General features: G+C 38.0%; 1 protein-coding gene across 6 annotated transcripts in view; it reads left to right on the top strand.

The window, feature by feature from the left end:
- The window catches only part of RRAS2 (RAS related 2), a 78,860-nt gene that overhangs the window by 56,601 nt on the left and 6,018 nt on the right, over positions 1-16,241 (top strand). For all 6 annotated transcript variants that reach the window (XM_036325489.1, XM_036325493.1, XM_036325494.1 and 3 more), the window contains 3 exons: positions 4,847-4,934; positions 6,808-6,910; positions 7,148-7,256. In XM_036325489.1, the coding sequence (XP_036181382.1) occupies positions 4,847-4,934; positions 6,808-6,910; positions 7,148-7,256 (300 nt within the window). The remainder of the gene's footprint in view (positions 1-4,846; positions 4,935-6,807; positions 6,911-7,147; positions 7,257-16,241) is intronic.

Raw genomic sequence — 16,241 nt, 5'->3', positions numbered from 1 at the left:
TTGTAAAAATTAATCAGGAAAATATTGTATGTATCACATAATAAAATGTAATGTTATGAACTGCTTACCACATGTTAAATGCTAAATAAAAGATGTCTGCTCTTCTTGTAATTGAAGATACTTCTTTTTTTTTTTTAAATGGATGTAATGGAGAAGGGAATGGAGATGAGTTTGAGAGTCATTTAACTTTCGAAAGGCAGAATAAGTGAAGCGGAAGGAGTTTTGGCCAAAGAGCCTGCAAACTTTGATTTTAGTGTTGGATCTGCCAACGATTTGCTGTTTTAAGTGCTAGGGAAGTCACGTTACCTCTGACAGAAATCTGTGCCCCCATGGAGTTTATATTGTCGGAGTGGGGGAAAGGATGGATGGTAAAAGTAAAAAATATATAAAGAAAACTGGAAAATATTCTGACCAAGAAAAAAATTTTTAGGCTTCTAGGCAATTTGGTTTTGAATACAATGAGGTGAAAGCTCAGTTGAAAAGCATCCTTTCATCCCTTGATTTGACCCTTTCTATAGTACTTAGGTGCTACCACCAGATTGAAAAAAATAAATTTCATATGAAAATTGGCAAATATATGCAAAAGTAGAGAGAATAGTAAAATATACTCTCATATACACATTACCCAGACTCAGTAGTTAGCAGTGTTTTTCTATATGGTTTCAACTATTTTCCTTCCCCTGCTCTCTCCTCTCCCCCTCCCCTTTCTGACCCCATGTTTCTGGAGGACTCCAGGACTCCTGAGGATGGTGCTGTGCTCAGAAATGCTCTGTCATTGGTTTAAACTCATCAGTGGCCTGGTCGGTCTAGCCTTCTGTCCTTTTTAAATACAAGGGTAGTGGACTTCACCAGTGTGGTGGCTTCACGGAGTTCCCCGTCTCTACCTACCTATCCCAGTACATAGACCAGGCACCGCTCAGTGGCAGTGCTTGGGAACTACACTTTCATCAGTAGCTTGGCGGCAGGAGAAAGTGGGTTGTCACTCTTGCCCACTGAATGCAGAAGTAGTATCATTCTCATTCCTTCCCTTCCCCTTTCTTTTCTTCCCTACAGCAGCTTCTCTGAATGGGAAGATAGTGAGTTGGCCAAGCAATCTAGTGGCATATAATCGAATATTCCTGCTATCACAGCGTTAGCACTCTTGCATTATTAAGGGCTTCCCTAGATTTTATCTGGGGAAATAGATCTCCCTGTCTGAATGGGCTAGCTTCTCTAATCCTAACTTTGCTCCACGCCTCCTAACATCCTTAAAGAGACTTAGGTCCATTTGCCCTTCTTACTACCTGGAAGGCATCCTGCCCTTTGGAAGGAGCACTCCTGTTCTTTCTGGCTAGGATCCTTCTCCATGCATCCTTTCCTGTGATACCAAGAAAACACATATTTCCACCCCCCCCCCCCACCTCCTTTTCCCCCCTTCACTGTTTTTCTGGACTCTTTAGTCCAATTCTTTCCTGCCCTTGCCTGAACCTCTACTATCTTCCACAGTGCAATACCATACTCCGGTTTTCCTTGCTTTCTGCTACAGAATATCCTTTCTGGACTGTGGTAGGTAACATTTCAACTTCAGCAGACAGACTGTTTTCTTTTCTGGCAAATTGCAGGGGCTCTGTGTTTATAGGTGAATGTATACATAGTTCCTGTGCATTAGGCACTGCAGTATTAACCCCTTAAATTTTGTTGCCTTCTGAACAAGCATGGTATTGGCATTTCATGCTGTTTCTGTTCTTTGGCCAGTACATTTAACACTCCTTATTCTCTCTCCTCTTCTCTAATCACAGCACAATTACTGCATGTTGTGCAAAAAGCAGTGGGCTCTGAAAGTAGGGACTTTGTCCCTGTGATGCTCCATAAATAATTGTTGAGCAAATGAATGAGAACAAGAGCAATTGACTGAAGGATTTCAAGTAGTGAAAAATAAGTCTGAATGGTGAACAACACAGATCAAACTAGAAGGCTTTACATACTGTGTTAACAAAGTACTGAATCATATAAGCAACAAAGGCACCATTTAATCCAACCATTAATTTATGCAATTTAGAAAGGTATAATTTGTATCGTGCAAAAAAGTACACATACCTTAAATGTACAGCTTGATGAATTTTTACATATGTATATATTTGGCAGTTACAGCTCAGATCCAGAAAATATTTCCAGAATCCCAGATGGGGTGAGGGTAGCTTTTATTTTTGGTTCACAACATTTTGAATACCAAGTCCCATGGTTGGTCTGTGGTATAACTAGGATTGGAATTATTACAGTTGTTCCTGGGATTAGCAAGTCTATAAACTTGAATAAAAACACTAGTTCATACCATCTAACCATGTGACAAAAATAATATTATGGTTAATGTTTATGAACCATCAGCATGCCTTGGCACTTTATATGCATGACTTCTTTTTACCTGTTCCACCAGGTTTTGTCGCTGTCCTATTTTATAGATGCTAAAGGTTAGAAAGGTAAAGTCATTTGCCTCCAGTTCCACAGCTAGCAAATAGAGTTAGACTTCAATCCAGGACTGCCCTTCATCAGAGCCTGATTTCTTGTTGGTGATCAAATATCTGGTACCGAAGTTTAAACAACAAAAATGTTATGTCTTTATGGTGGGAGGTGATGATTCTGTTCATTACTTGCACATGATGAATGCCTGTTTTAGGCATATTCTGAGCCGTGGCTTATTAGAATTATGAAAGGGAAAGAGGGTCTCTGGTTTTGTGACAGCCATGTCCAGAGTGATGTCGTTACTGAACTCAAGGGGCTGACAAGAAGATACTTTTCAGTAAGGATGACTCTTTAAAGTCTACATATAATAGTAAGACGATGGGCTCTACAGACAGCTTTTGAAAACAGGACACAATATAGATGAAATGTGGACCTAAATATCCAGAAACTCCAAAATTAGTTTGTCTTAAAAATTAATATGAATGGAATAAGTTCTTGCCAGTGTTAGTAAAGTGGCAAACTTTTTACAACATTAAGATTTCAGGAACTAAGACATCCAAAGAAAACATGAAACTTCCATAGCCACTAAATTTATTTTAATGGCTCTCAAAGTTGCTTAAACTACAAGTCTCCTAAAAGTGGTAATGTTTTAATTTGGTTTCACAATGCAAAAAGAACCCATCTCATTGAAAGAACTCTAGCTATTATGCATGACCTGGACATTTGAAAAATATAGTTAATATTTGTCTATTATGTTTTCAGACAAAGTGGGAACGACAGTGGGCACATTTTAGGGCATTTAGGCATAAGCTGGGAATACTCAGTGAAATTCAGGTTTGTGAGATGAAAGCATGGCAAGAGGTGTCAGATTGCTGTGGAGAACATGTTTCAGGAAACTAATCTTAAAAATATATAAACAGCGTGCTTTATCCCACTTGCTTGGCGAAAGGCTGCAGTTTTAAGTTGTTTAGAGTAGTCGGTACAAAGAATATTCCTGCCAGTTGTATTTACCTTCTGAAGAGGTGTGGGTGCCAAGAGGTGAGTTCAGGATTGTTTGGATATCTGTTTATTTTTAAATGGGGAATGGGGTAGTGATGGAAATGGCTTTCTACTCCAAGCTGCTCCTGTTGGTAAATGTTTCTTTTACAGACTTTGTTTAATAAATTATGCATTTAAGTGAAACCATCAATTGGGAAGTAGGATTACGGATGCTGAATTCTATGATTAAAGTTAACCCTAAAATATAACTGTGGCAAGTATCCCTCAAAAATAAAATAAATATGTAAAGTCATGGTAGCCAGCAGGTCATTGTTCTCACCCTTTCTACCCCGCCCTCCTCAAACCAGGGGTTTCTTCACTGTCCTGTGCAGAGTGCCTGTGTCTGCGTAGCTTTTTGGAGTTTGCATAGGTCACCATGCCCAGGGCTGTCACTTAAGAAGGCTGTGTCCCAGGAGCCAAGCAGGTCCTGCTGCCAAGAACCTTTGCCTGAACAATGGCTGAACACCTCTGGCGTTGGTTCTTAGCGGCGAACTGCCTTCCTCCGAGTCATTCCCTCAGACTTTGTAATGAGCCAGTGGGAGGGGAGTGAAGGAGATAGCAGAACAGGGTGATGTCAGTGTCCTAGTTAGTGCTCTTCTAGGGAACTAAGTCTCTCAGATTTTTGTGGTTGCTGTTGTTTCCTTGTTACAAACCTTTTTTTAAAAAAAACTGAAATATAATACACAGACATGTATTTGGTTCCCTCAGACGCTTCCCTTCTGACTGCTACCTGAACTGTGCTTCCTGCTGGTGATGATTTCAGAGGATAACAATTGGGAGGCTTTGCTAACGGAAGGGGGAAATTGAAATTAAGATAACAACAAGAATATCAGTGAAAGAATAAGTTGAGACCCCATAAATGAAAGAATCCTGAAGTTGTGTTTCTTATGATAATATTATTCAAGGCCGGTGAAAAGACTGAGGCATGAGAAAAGAAGCGGGACATGCAGTCTTCGAGGCCTCTCTCTTTGTTGTCTCCGTTTGTTTCAACTACTTTGTTCTTAGGACTGATGCTTACGGCCGGGTTGCAAATAGACGGGTTGCAAATAGACGTGAATTTTAATTTATCGTGTTTTCTTAGTTTTTCTTGATAGCTAGATTCTTAGGTGTATATATAAGTTAATTATGAGAACAACCTGCAGATGTTTTATAGTCTTCTTGCATATTTCAGATATGACGATTCAGATACTTAATTTTTTTTTTCTCCATTTGAAAACTGCTTCATTTAATGGGGAATTGACATAGTAGCGATAAGCCCTAATACAATGAAAATATTTTGATTAATTCTGGATATGTGGGATTTGATAAAGTTACATTGGTACTTGTTTAGGCAGACATGAATTTTAAAACAAGGTAATTTTTCTTACAGTCCTATTTTGTGACGGATTATGATCCAACCATCGAGGATTCCTACACAAAGCAGTGCGTGATAGATGACAGAGCAGCCCGGCTAGATAGTAAGTAATCTTCCTTTATTTGATAGTTCATATATCCTATTTTTAAAAACTAAGCTCTGACGTTTTTCTAGGTTAAATATAATAGAAATATTAGATAATCTTACACATAAGCCTGTCTCTTTCTTATGTTTTAATTGATAAATCTGCACATTGGGTAATTTAAATATTCCTCAGTAAATGTAAGGTAAAACAGCACCTGGCTTGATCTTGTTCTGGGGAAACTAGTCCTATAACATTATAACTTGAAGTTGTGTTTATTGGGCTATTTGGGAAAAACATGTGAGGTTTTAGCTCTTTCTAGTGTTAGTAAAAAAAAAAATTTAGCTTCCATGGCCTAAAAAGGCTTTATTAGGCCATTGCTAGCAGGAAAAAAAAAAAAAAAAAGGCCAGTCTTGGGGCATGGAGCCTACACTACCAACAGCATGGCTGGGGGGGGAGGTGGGGGAAGGGGGAAGATAGCACGCCATCCGGAGTTTTGCAAGTGGTTAATACATTAGGTGTGGGGGAGAAAGATGTAAGTCATTCTGAAAAGGATTTCCATTGCCTATAGACCAAGGGGATGGGAGAAAGTGAAGCGGGCTAGTTCTGGGATAGGCCCAAAGAGTCCAAGGAAGAGGCGTCGGCTCCTGTGGGTTAGTGGTGGACAGCAGATTCGAAAATTCATGTGTAAATAAGAAGTGGGGCCCTAACCAGTTTGGCTTAGTGGTTAGAGTGTCGGTCTGCGGACTGAAGGGTCCCAGGTTTGATTCCGGTCAAGGGCATGTACCTTGGTTGCAGGCACATCCCCAGTGGGGGGTGTGCAGGAGGCAGCTGATCGATGTTTCTAACTATCCCTCTCCCTTCCTCTCTGTAAAAAAAGAAATAAAATATATTAAAAAAAGAAGTGGGGCTCCTGGGGTTCTGTGGCGCCCCGCTGTTCTCTCTTTTGGGTAATCGTGGGAATAGCCACCTGGAAATTAATCCTGAATTCCAGCAGATACACTGGAATGTGCGTCGTCTTTTGTCAGTCCTGGTCCACAGACTGACTGTCTCTCTCACTCTCTGGCAGCTATAATTGTAATTTAGAATATCCAAGGATTTTCTTTTTCTTGTACTACCTTTTGGTAAAGCTTAAACTAGGTGAAGTAAATAAAGAAGAGCTTCAATATTTCTTAATTTGCTTAGAATTTATAGCACAGAGGCTTTAGCAAATATTTTTTTTTTTTGCTTGGCTAGCACTTCACCTCTCCACAAAAGAAAGCCCTGTCCCTTTGACTCGTACAGTCCTTTTTTTCACAGAGATGAAGGAAAACATTAGCACCTGCACTTGAAGTATGGTATTTGGGGTGTAAAGCAGAGTTTCCTTTTGAATTTATAGGTATCTTTTCTAGTTCTTTCCATAGAGGAGATAAACATTCAAATGAATTCAGAGGTTATCTGACTCTAACTGCCTTGATGTATTTGATATTTTTAACCTTGTAATTGGTATGCTAATATATTCTAACTACAAAATCAACCTGTGCTGATGAAGGTAATTCTGAAACCGGCTGCCTTTAGAATATATATGTCTTTCATATTGAGAATAAAGTACTAAGAGGAGAAGAATTCCATTTCTTTTTTTTAAATATATTTTATTGATTTTTACAGAGAGGGAGGGAGAGGGAGAGGGATAGAGAGCTAGAAACATCGATTCAGCTGCCTTCTGCACACTCCCTACTGGGGATGTGTCTGCAACCGAGGTACATGATCTTGACCAGAATCGAGCCAAATGGTTTCTTTATCACACTAAGTATGACATGCTCTGAAGGACTCACATTAATTGGACCTGCCTTTGTGGGAGGCAATTTTTACATTGAAAACATGGACACAGTTACAGTTGTTATTTTTTCTTTAGTTCTAGATACAGCAGGACAAGAAGAGTTTGGAGCTATGAGAGAACAGTATATGCGAACTGGCGAGGGTTTCCTGTTGGTCTTTTCAGTCACAGATAGAGGCAGGTTTGTACCAATATTAAAATGGAGATCTCTCTTTAGTCTAGACCAGCAGTTGCCAACCGGTGGTCCGTGGACCACTGATGGCCCGTGAGGACTGAAAGGTTGGTGACCGCGGGTCTAAACCACTGTTTTATTGAATTTGGATTTTCTGGTTTTTAGAAAGAAAAAGAAATAGAGTATTAAATGGGACATGGGACATATGGCGCTCCTTGGCCAAATTAATTGTTTTTCTTTTTTCAGTTTTGAAGAGATCTATAAGTTTCAAAGACAGATTCTCAGAGTAAAGGATCGTGATGAGTTTCCAATGATTTTAATTGGTAACAAAGCAGATCTGGATCACCAGAGACAGGTGAGAAGGAATTTTGCATTTGGGAAAACAGTTGTTTCTATGTAAGTGAGTGGATGTATTTAATGCAACAATTGAAAGTGCCATGATAGGAAAACTGTGCTGTTTGACATAGCACACTGTTTATAGAAGTCACAATAGGTAAGAAATAAAAAGGTAGTAGATTTGGGGAAATTAAGTTTTCACTTTTTTTTGCGAAGAGCTTTAGTGGACCGTATAAACCTGCAAGTATTTGTACTAGCTCCAGTTCACGTGTTAAATTTCTTGGGTAACATCCAAAACTCTAATTTAGTTAGACATTCTTAAAATTACCCCCAAAGGCCTAACTTATTCATTATTAGTGCTAAATTACTTTCATGTAGAGAGTGGATTTGATTTAAATGACAGGATTTGATTTTTTTTCTAAGTCCCGCTAATGACCGAATTTTCTGTTAATTTTTCACATTGGCTAGCTCTACCACTAGTAACCAGCAAGAAAAGAATATTTTCAGTATTTAGTTGCAGGCTGGTTTATACTAACTTAATTCTTTTTTTTTTTTTAATTTTCTTTATTGATTAAGGTATTACATATGTGTCCTTATCCCCCCATTGCCCTCATGCCCTCACCCCCCTGTTGTCTGTGTCCATTGGCTAGGCTTACATGCATACAAGTCCTTTGGTTGATCTCTCCTCCTTACCCCCACACTCCCATGCCTTCCCTCTGAGGTTTGATGGTCTGATCGATGCTTCCCTGTCTCTGGATCTGTTTTTGATCATCAGTTTATGTTGTTCATTATATTCCACAAATGAGTGAGATCAGGTGATATTTATCTTTCTCAAACTGAGTTATTTCACTTAGCATAATGCTCTCCAGATCCATCTATGCTGTTGCAAATGATAGGAGTTCCTTACTTTTTACAGCAGCATAGTATTCCATTGTGTAGATATACCACAGTTTTTTAATCCTCTCATCTGCTGATGGGTATTTAGGCTGTTTCCAAATCGTAGCTATTGTAAATGGTGCTGCTATGAACATAGGGGTGTATATATCCTTTCTGATTGGTGTTTCTAGTTTCTTGGGATATGTTCCTAGCAGTGGGATCCCTGAGTCAAATGGGAGTTCCATTTTTAACTTTTTGAGGAAACTCCATACTGTCTCCCACAGTGGCTGCACCAGTCTGCATTCCCAACCAGCAGTGCATGAGGGTTCCTTTTTCTCCGAATTCTTGCCAGCACTTGTTGTTTGTTGATTTGTTGATGATAGCTATTCTGACAGGTGTGAGATGGTACCTCATTGTTGTTTTGATTTGCATCTCTTGTATGTTTAGTGACTTTGAGCATGTTTTCATATGTCTCTTGGCCTTCTGTATGTCCTCTTTCAAAAAGTATCTATTTAGGTCCGTTGCCCATTATTTTTATTGGATTGTTTATCTTCCTTTTGTTAAGTTGTATGAGTTCCCTGTAAATGTTGGCGATTAAACCCTTTCAGAGATAACATTGGCAAATATGTTCTCCCATGCAGTGGGTGTTCTTGTTGTTTTGTTGATGGTTTCTTTTGCTGTGCAGAAGCTTTTTATTTTGATGTAGTCCCATTTGTTTATTTTCTCTTTAGTTTCCATTGCCCTAGGAGCTGTATTGGTGAAAGTATTGCTTCGGCATATGCCTGAAATTTTGCTGCCTGTGGATTCTTCTAAGATTTTTATGGTTTCCCGTTTTACATTTAAGTCCTTTATCCATTTTGATTTTATTTTTGTATATGGTGTAAGTTGGTGGTCTAGTTTCATTTTCTTGCATGTATCTGTCCAATTTTCCCAACACCATTTATTGAAGAGGCTGTCTTGACTCCATTGTATGCTCTTGCCTCCTTTGTCAAATATTGAGTATAATGGCTTGGATTGATTTCTGGGTTCTCTGTTCTGTTCCATTCGTCTATATGTCTGTTCTTGTGCTAGTACCAGGCAGTTTTGAGAATCGTGGCTTGGTAATATAGCTTGATATCTACTTTCTTATTCTTAAACTTACAACACTTTCTTCCCCTTCCTCTCAGTTTGTATGAGCGATATTTTTCTGTTTCACTGAGAAGTTTCTACATGTCCGATCTCCACATGAACTAACCTCAGTGCACATGTATCCCACCAATTCTTCCTTCCCCCACTTACATGGATAAACTCTTCACCTCTGTATGACCAGCCCCTCCTGTAGCACTGGGTCCCGTTCCTTCTCACCAGCTCATGGGCACCGCCCCAGTGATTGTTTCATTTGAGTTGCTCCATTTCTCTCCTGCGTGGTCATTCCCATTAGCATACAACATGCTACAATCTTTAAAACAAAAAGGAATTATAGCAAATACTTGTTCTTAATCTGACATTTCTCTCCAAGTACTTTTTTGCTGCTCCACTCAATAGCAAAACTCCTTAAAAGCATCGTACACTTGCTCCCTCTGCTTTCTTTCCTGCCATTCTTGCTGGCGCTGACTCCTGGCATGCAGTGCCCCAGTCAAGGTCACCACTTACGCAGATGTCAGTGACGTTTGACACAGTTGCTCACATTCTCCTCTTTGAAACACTGTTTACTTAGCTCTGAGACACCATTCCCTCCCCTTCTCCTCTCCTCTGCAGTGGCCTTCGTTGGCTCCTCCCCATCTTATCTTTCTAGGGTGTCTTAGGGCCCAGGGATGTACAAGGACAAACGTGCCTCCCAGCTTTGAGGGCCATACTCAACTACATTTGAAATTGAAATGTTACCTTTTTAAAGTCTCTTCAAAATTAAAGGTGATGTTCTGTAATGTCTTGGCACCCTTAATTGCTCTACCAACTGAACCCGGGGAGGCCATAGGAATTCCCCCGCCCCTTTTAGAAATGCTTACATTTTGGTCATCTCCAGGTTCTTAGTCAGTAACCAGTCAGACTTGCTCATAGTTGTTGATCTAGCTCATTCATTTTTGCCTTTGTCTTAGACACGATCCTTTGAACTTTCTCTAGCTTCTAGCCTATTTTCTCTTTGATAGCAAATGCCAGTTCCCCACGTTCTCTGAGTGTGTGCTCAGCCTTGGGCTTCCTGCCACTGGCCCCTGAGACTAAATCCATCAGGGAGGGGAGATTAGCCAGAAGCAGCTTCGCCTGCTTCCTTTGGCTTCCGTATCTCCATAGACTTGTTCTTTCATCTATTCAAAATTTATTAAACTCTTTTTCCAGACACTGACAACAGAGCAGTAGGAAAAAACAAAATCACTGAAGTTTATAGAAAGAGATTTATAGAATTTGAATGGTTATTTAGCATCACCACATACCTGATCCCTTAGAGATGCATTGATCATTTTGTTTATCCTATCAAAGTGCAGGGAGAACACATAGGTAACTGATTGGCTTGCTCTTGCTAAAATGTAAGAGCAGGTAAGTATGACAGCACCTTGATGCTGAAACTTAATACAGCAGTGTGTGGTCTCCGGCTGTGGACTTTACGAACCTACGATTTCAAGTTCCTTGTCCTTCAGACAGCTCTGTCTAGGATGCACTGTCCTTAGCCCCCTTTTCCTCCCTGACTTGCCTTAGCTTGTCCCTTTCTTTCCACTTCGTTAGGTGTTTAATTGCTAGTGGCCCACATCAACTCCCAGTGAGGGGCGTGCAGGAGGCTGCCGATGGTTTCTCTCCCTCACCCTTCCTCTCTCTCTCAAAAAATAAATAAATAACAAAATTAAAAAAATATATAAAAAACAACAACAAAGGAACTCATTACACTTATAATAATAGCTACCTAAATGTGCTAACTCCTATTTGTCAGTACCTGGACCACAGTGTGCCCCTACCGCCTCCTAGGGAAAAGAACTCATCCCCCTCTAACAGTAGATCAGGGGTCTTCTAGCCTTACCTGTTCGTGCCTTGACTGCATCTCAGAGGTTTGTCAGCTGTTGACTTGAAGTACGTGCACTGAGGGCCTCTCAGTTTCCACCTGTTGGTTTTGTTCATGCTTTATCCTTAGCACATAGAACAAAGATGCACTCAGTAAATATTTGCTTAATGAATGAATCGGCATCAACGAATCAAGATGTGGTATTAATGTAATGACTCTTTCCACATAATAGGTTTGAAAAACAAGTTTTGCTTCTGTAAACTTAGGTTATTCATTAACTACACACATCCCTAAATATTACAAGTGCTGTGGTCTGTTCCATTTAAACCCAGTTTGTTTTAATAAAGTTGCTCTCATCATTCTCGATTTGGTCTTCTCTCTTTGGAAATATGTAATATTACATAAGTTCATATTATTGTGGATTTCTGCTACTATACATTGTGCCTTGGAATAGTCTCCCTGGAGGTTTCTAAATGTAGATCAGTGAATTTGGTGCATCAGCTTCACTTCAATTGTTTAAAACAAAACATTTCTAGATAGGGCTCAGACCTCCCAAATCAGAATATCCAGGGGATAAGGCTGAGTATTTGGCATCTTTATAAAACTCTCTGAGGAACCTCTAAGAAAGCCTTGTTTGTGAGCCTTCAAGCTTCTGTCAATTTCTGGCCTCACAGTGCTGTGGCTTCGCTTTGTTCCACGTGATGTTCATTTTCTTTGTGTTGGTGATAGCAATGCTATTCCCACTCAGTTAAAATTAGGCTACATCAGTGAGCTCGACAGCAACTTTATATGTGGTTAGAGAGTTCTTGAGCAGAAATATGGTTGTACAAACTTTGCTGACCTTAATTCCTGGAAGACAGTGGTGTGAGACCATGCTTTAAAAATAAATAAATTAAGCACATACACAGTCTTAGCAGTGGGATTGTTTTATCATCTAGACCATTAATTTGTTAATTTTCTTACTGTCTATAAAGACAGGTCATTTGCTGTTCCCCACTAGCTGAATTACATTATGCAGGCGGGATAAGGCAAACTACCTTTTTGAAAAATAATTGAGTGGAAAGACAAATAGAAAATTCTTAAGGACACATATTTTCCTTCCCCAGTCAAATTTCTATTAATAAAGTAAGTTGTTGAGATGAACTCGTCTCAAATATTTATTTTTATTTTTCTCCCTATATCATCTTTTATTTCAAGGTGTACTTACTTGATTGGTCATATTCACTAACATACGTTTATTTAGTTAACTACTTTGCACTCTTCTAGGCTCTTGATTTACAAAGACAAGTATTCCTTATTCCCTAGCTACAAAGAACACAATGTCAGGAGATGAGATAATAGCAGAAGAACGAGAAACCTAAACCAAAAATTACAGTGTAGTGTAGTGTGTTAACACTTAGCACAGCCTCGGCAGGGTGGGACGGGAGTCCTGGCAGGTTCTTCTAAAACAACATCAACACTAAGGAGAAATTGCTGATTGCTTCAGTCTTAAAGTATTAGTAAGAAACAAATGAAGAGTATGGAGTTGGGAGGTCTCTTACAAAGAGAAGGAACAGAATTTGTGACAACATGAGGGTACTTTTAAAGGAAGGAATTTACCATGTCAATTTTTTTTTTTTTAAAGGACATTTAAAAAAAAATATTCTTTCTAAATTTTTGGCTTCATGAAACTTTCTTACTTGGTTTCCTTACTTGTTAATTGATTGCTTGATTTGATTGGTTTATATTTCAAAACCATAGGTCTTATGGTACATATGCTGTTTTGAAGAGAGGAAGGGTAAATTTAAAAATTACATAAACTTGAAACCTGCCTGCCACCCTTTTGGAACACAACAGGGTATAAAGTGTTATGAAGTACTTGTTAGATGTATATGCATTAATGTAATAATAACCTAATGGTATTTCATTGAGGTTGCTGAATTTTGGGAATGGAATTTATTAAATTGGGAGAACAAACTACCTGAAAAGATTAGAGAGAACAATGCCTTGAGCTCAGATAGCATCAGAAATAATTCTGATTGGTCTGAGTGGAAAACCTCATAATTCTTGGAGTGTTGAAGGGTGTTTCGTTTCACTAGTGGGGCAGAATTAGCCCTAGACTAAATGCTGTTCTGGCACTGTATAACAAAAAGGATCAAACTTCCCAAATAACTGAATCTCAAAAGAAGGCTCAAAACATATATAGGAATACAAACTATCCAGAACTTAGTAGGTCAAAGTCCAGTACCCAACCATTCACTCAAAAATTACTAGGCATGTAAAGAAGCAGGAAAATATGACTCATAATAGGAAAAAAAAATAGTGAATAGAAACAGACCCAGAAGTGACAGTTAACATAATTAGTGAACTCAGACATTAAAACATATTCCTATATTAAAGAAGCTAGAGAAAAGACTGAATATGTTAACTATAGACATGAAGATGTATAAAGATCAAAATAGAACTTCCAGAAATTAGATCTACAATGTCTGAGATTAACAGCAAAAATAAAGGATGACAAATTTCTAAATTTGATGAAAACCATAAACTTGTATATCTAAGAAGCTCAGCAAACCGTGAGTACAAGAAGTATGAAGAAAATGACAATAAGGCATATTATCATGAAATTGTTTAAAACTCGTGATAGAGAATTTGAAAAATGACAAGAGGAGTGAAGATAAACATGCGACCAGTCATCATAGTTTCTCATGGGAAACAATGCAAACCAAACTGGAGTGACCCAACATCTTTGAAGTACTGAAAGAAAAAACTGTTGCCTAGAATTCAATACCCACTAAACATTAATTTTAAAAATGAAGGTGAAAAAAAGACTTTTCCCAGGTATACAAAAAGTGAAAGAATTCAATACCAGCAGACCTGCATTATAAGAAAAATAAAAGAAGAGAAATTATACCAAATGGAAATCTGGATCTATACAAAGAAATGAAGAAAACCAAAAATGGTAATTATGTGGGCAAATGTAAATTACTTTTGTTATTTAAATCTCTAAAACAATTTAATGTTCAAAGCAAGAATAACAATGTATTGTGAGGTAAAAGGTAATAAAAAAAGGCAGAAGGAAGAAACTCATTTTGTAATAAGGTTCTTAAACTAACATGAAGTGGTACAATGTAATTTGAATTAGATTGCGATGAGTGAAAATGTGTATTATAAACTCTAAAGCAATCATTAAAATAACATAATAAGTATGCAGTTCATTAATCAACATAGGAAATAATATGGAATCATTAAAAAACACAGTTAATCCACAACAAGGCAGAAAAAGGAAAAGTAGGACAAAGAACAAATAGGATGGACAGGAAACAAATTTCAGGGTGACTCAACTATATCAACAATAACATTAAATGTAAAGAGTGTGAACACCTCAATTGAAAGGCAGATACTGTCAGATTGGATAAACAAAGCAAGACCCTACCAGAAATCTACTGTAAATGTGAAGACACAAATAGGTTAAAAATAAAAGGTTGGGCTAAAATATACCATGGTAACACTAATGAAAAAACAGTTGGTCCTGGTGAGTGTGGCTTAGTTGGTTGAGCATCGTCCTGTGCACCAAGAAGTCACCAGTTCAGTTCCTGGTCAGGGCATATGTATGAGTTGCAGGTTTGTTCCCTGGTTGGTTGGGGTGCATGCAGGAAGTAGCTGATCGATGTTTCTCTCTCATGTTGATGTTTCTGTCTCTTTTTTTCTCTCTCTCCCTCTCCCTTCTCTCTAAAAAATCAATAAAAACATAAACACACACACACACACACACACACACACACACACACACACACACACAGTTGAAATGGCTCTATAAATATCAAAGTAGATTTCAGCAAATAATATTACCAGGAATAAAGAGGATTGTGTCATAATGGTAAAGAGGTTAATTCATCAGGAGAACATAACAATCCTAAATATTCATGTACCTGATAGCAGCTTCAAAATTCTTGAAGCAAAAATTGAAAGAACTACAGAGAGAAATGGACATATATATACTAAGAGTCAGAAATTTCAGCACCCCTCTCTCAATAGTTGACCGAGCAAGCAGAAAGAAAATCAATAGTGAGATATATAGGTGGCTTGAACAACACTATCAAACAACTTATCCTTAATGACATTTAATGAACGCTTCACCTAACAATAGCAGAATGCACATCTTTTGAAATAAGAGTGGGTCACAGAACAAATCTCAATAAATTTAAAGGGATTCTAATGAGACAGCATATATTTTGTTTTAATTCCATAGTGGAATTAAATTGGAAATCAATAAAAAAGAAATCTAGGTAATCTCCAGATATGGGGAAACTACATACTTCTAATCCTTGATAAAAAAAAAAAAAACAAAAAAAAACAAAAAACACCCAAAGGGAAATTACAAAGCATTATAAACTGAACGAAAATTAAAACAACATATCAAAATTTGTGGGAGCTACTGAAGAAGTATATAAAGAAGTTTATAGAACTAAATTCTTTTATTAGGAAAGAAAGGTCTCAATGCAATGACTTCCACCTTAAAAACTAAAAGAAAAAGAGTAAGTTAAAGCCATACTAATCAGAAGAATGGAAAGCAATGAAATGGAAAATAGAAAACACAGGGGAAAAAACCCCCAACTGATTTTTAGAAGGTCAGTGACAAATCTGGCTAGAATGGTAAAAAGGAGAGAAGACGCAATTACCAACATCGGTAATGGGAAAGATACCATCCCTTCAGATCTTATAAATATATAAATATTTAAGAAATAATGAAGAAATACTATAAATAACTTTATACTAATAAACTAATAACTTTACACATGTTAGATGACATAGACATATTCCTTGGAAGGCGCGAATTACCAAAGCTCACTCAACCTGAACAGTACGGTATCGATAAAATAAATTTAATTTGTTGTAAGAACTTTCCCTCAAACAAAACCACAAACCTAGATGGGCTCTTTAGTGAATTATGTAGAAACAATTTTCCTGAAACTCCCAGAAAATTGAAGAAGAGGGAATTCTGTCTCACTCATCACATGAAGCAGCATTGTTCTGATACTAAAACCAGACAAAGGTGTAAGAAAACTACAACCCAACCTCTCTCATGAACAGAGATGTAAAACAGAGATTTTTAACAAAGAGAATTCAACAATATGTGGAAAGGGCAGTGCATCATCCCTTAAGTGGGGAATGCAGTAT

Source organism: Myotis myotis, unplaced genomic scaffold (genome assembly GCF_014108235.1).
Source record: "Myotis myotis isolate mMyoMyo1 unplaced genomic scaffold, mMyoMyo1.p scaffold_m19_p_10, whole genome shotgun sequence".
NCBI classification, from domain to species: Eukaryota; Metazoa; Chordata; class Mammalia; order Chiroptera; family Vespertilionidae; genus Myotis; species Myotis myotis.
Note: the sequence above shows the minus strand (reverse complement) of the source record. Positions and strands in the feature narration are given on the sequence as shown.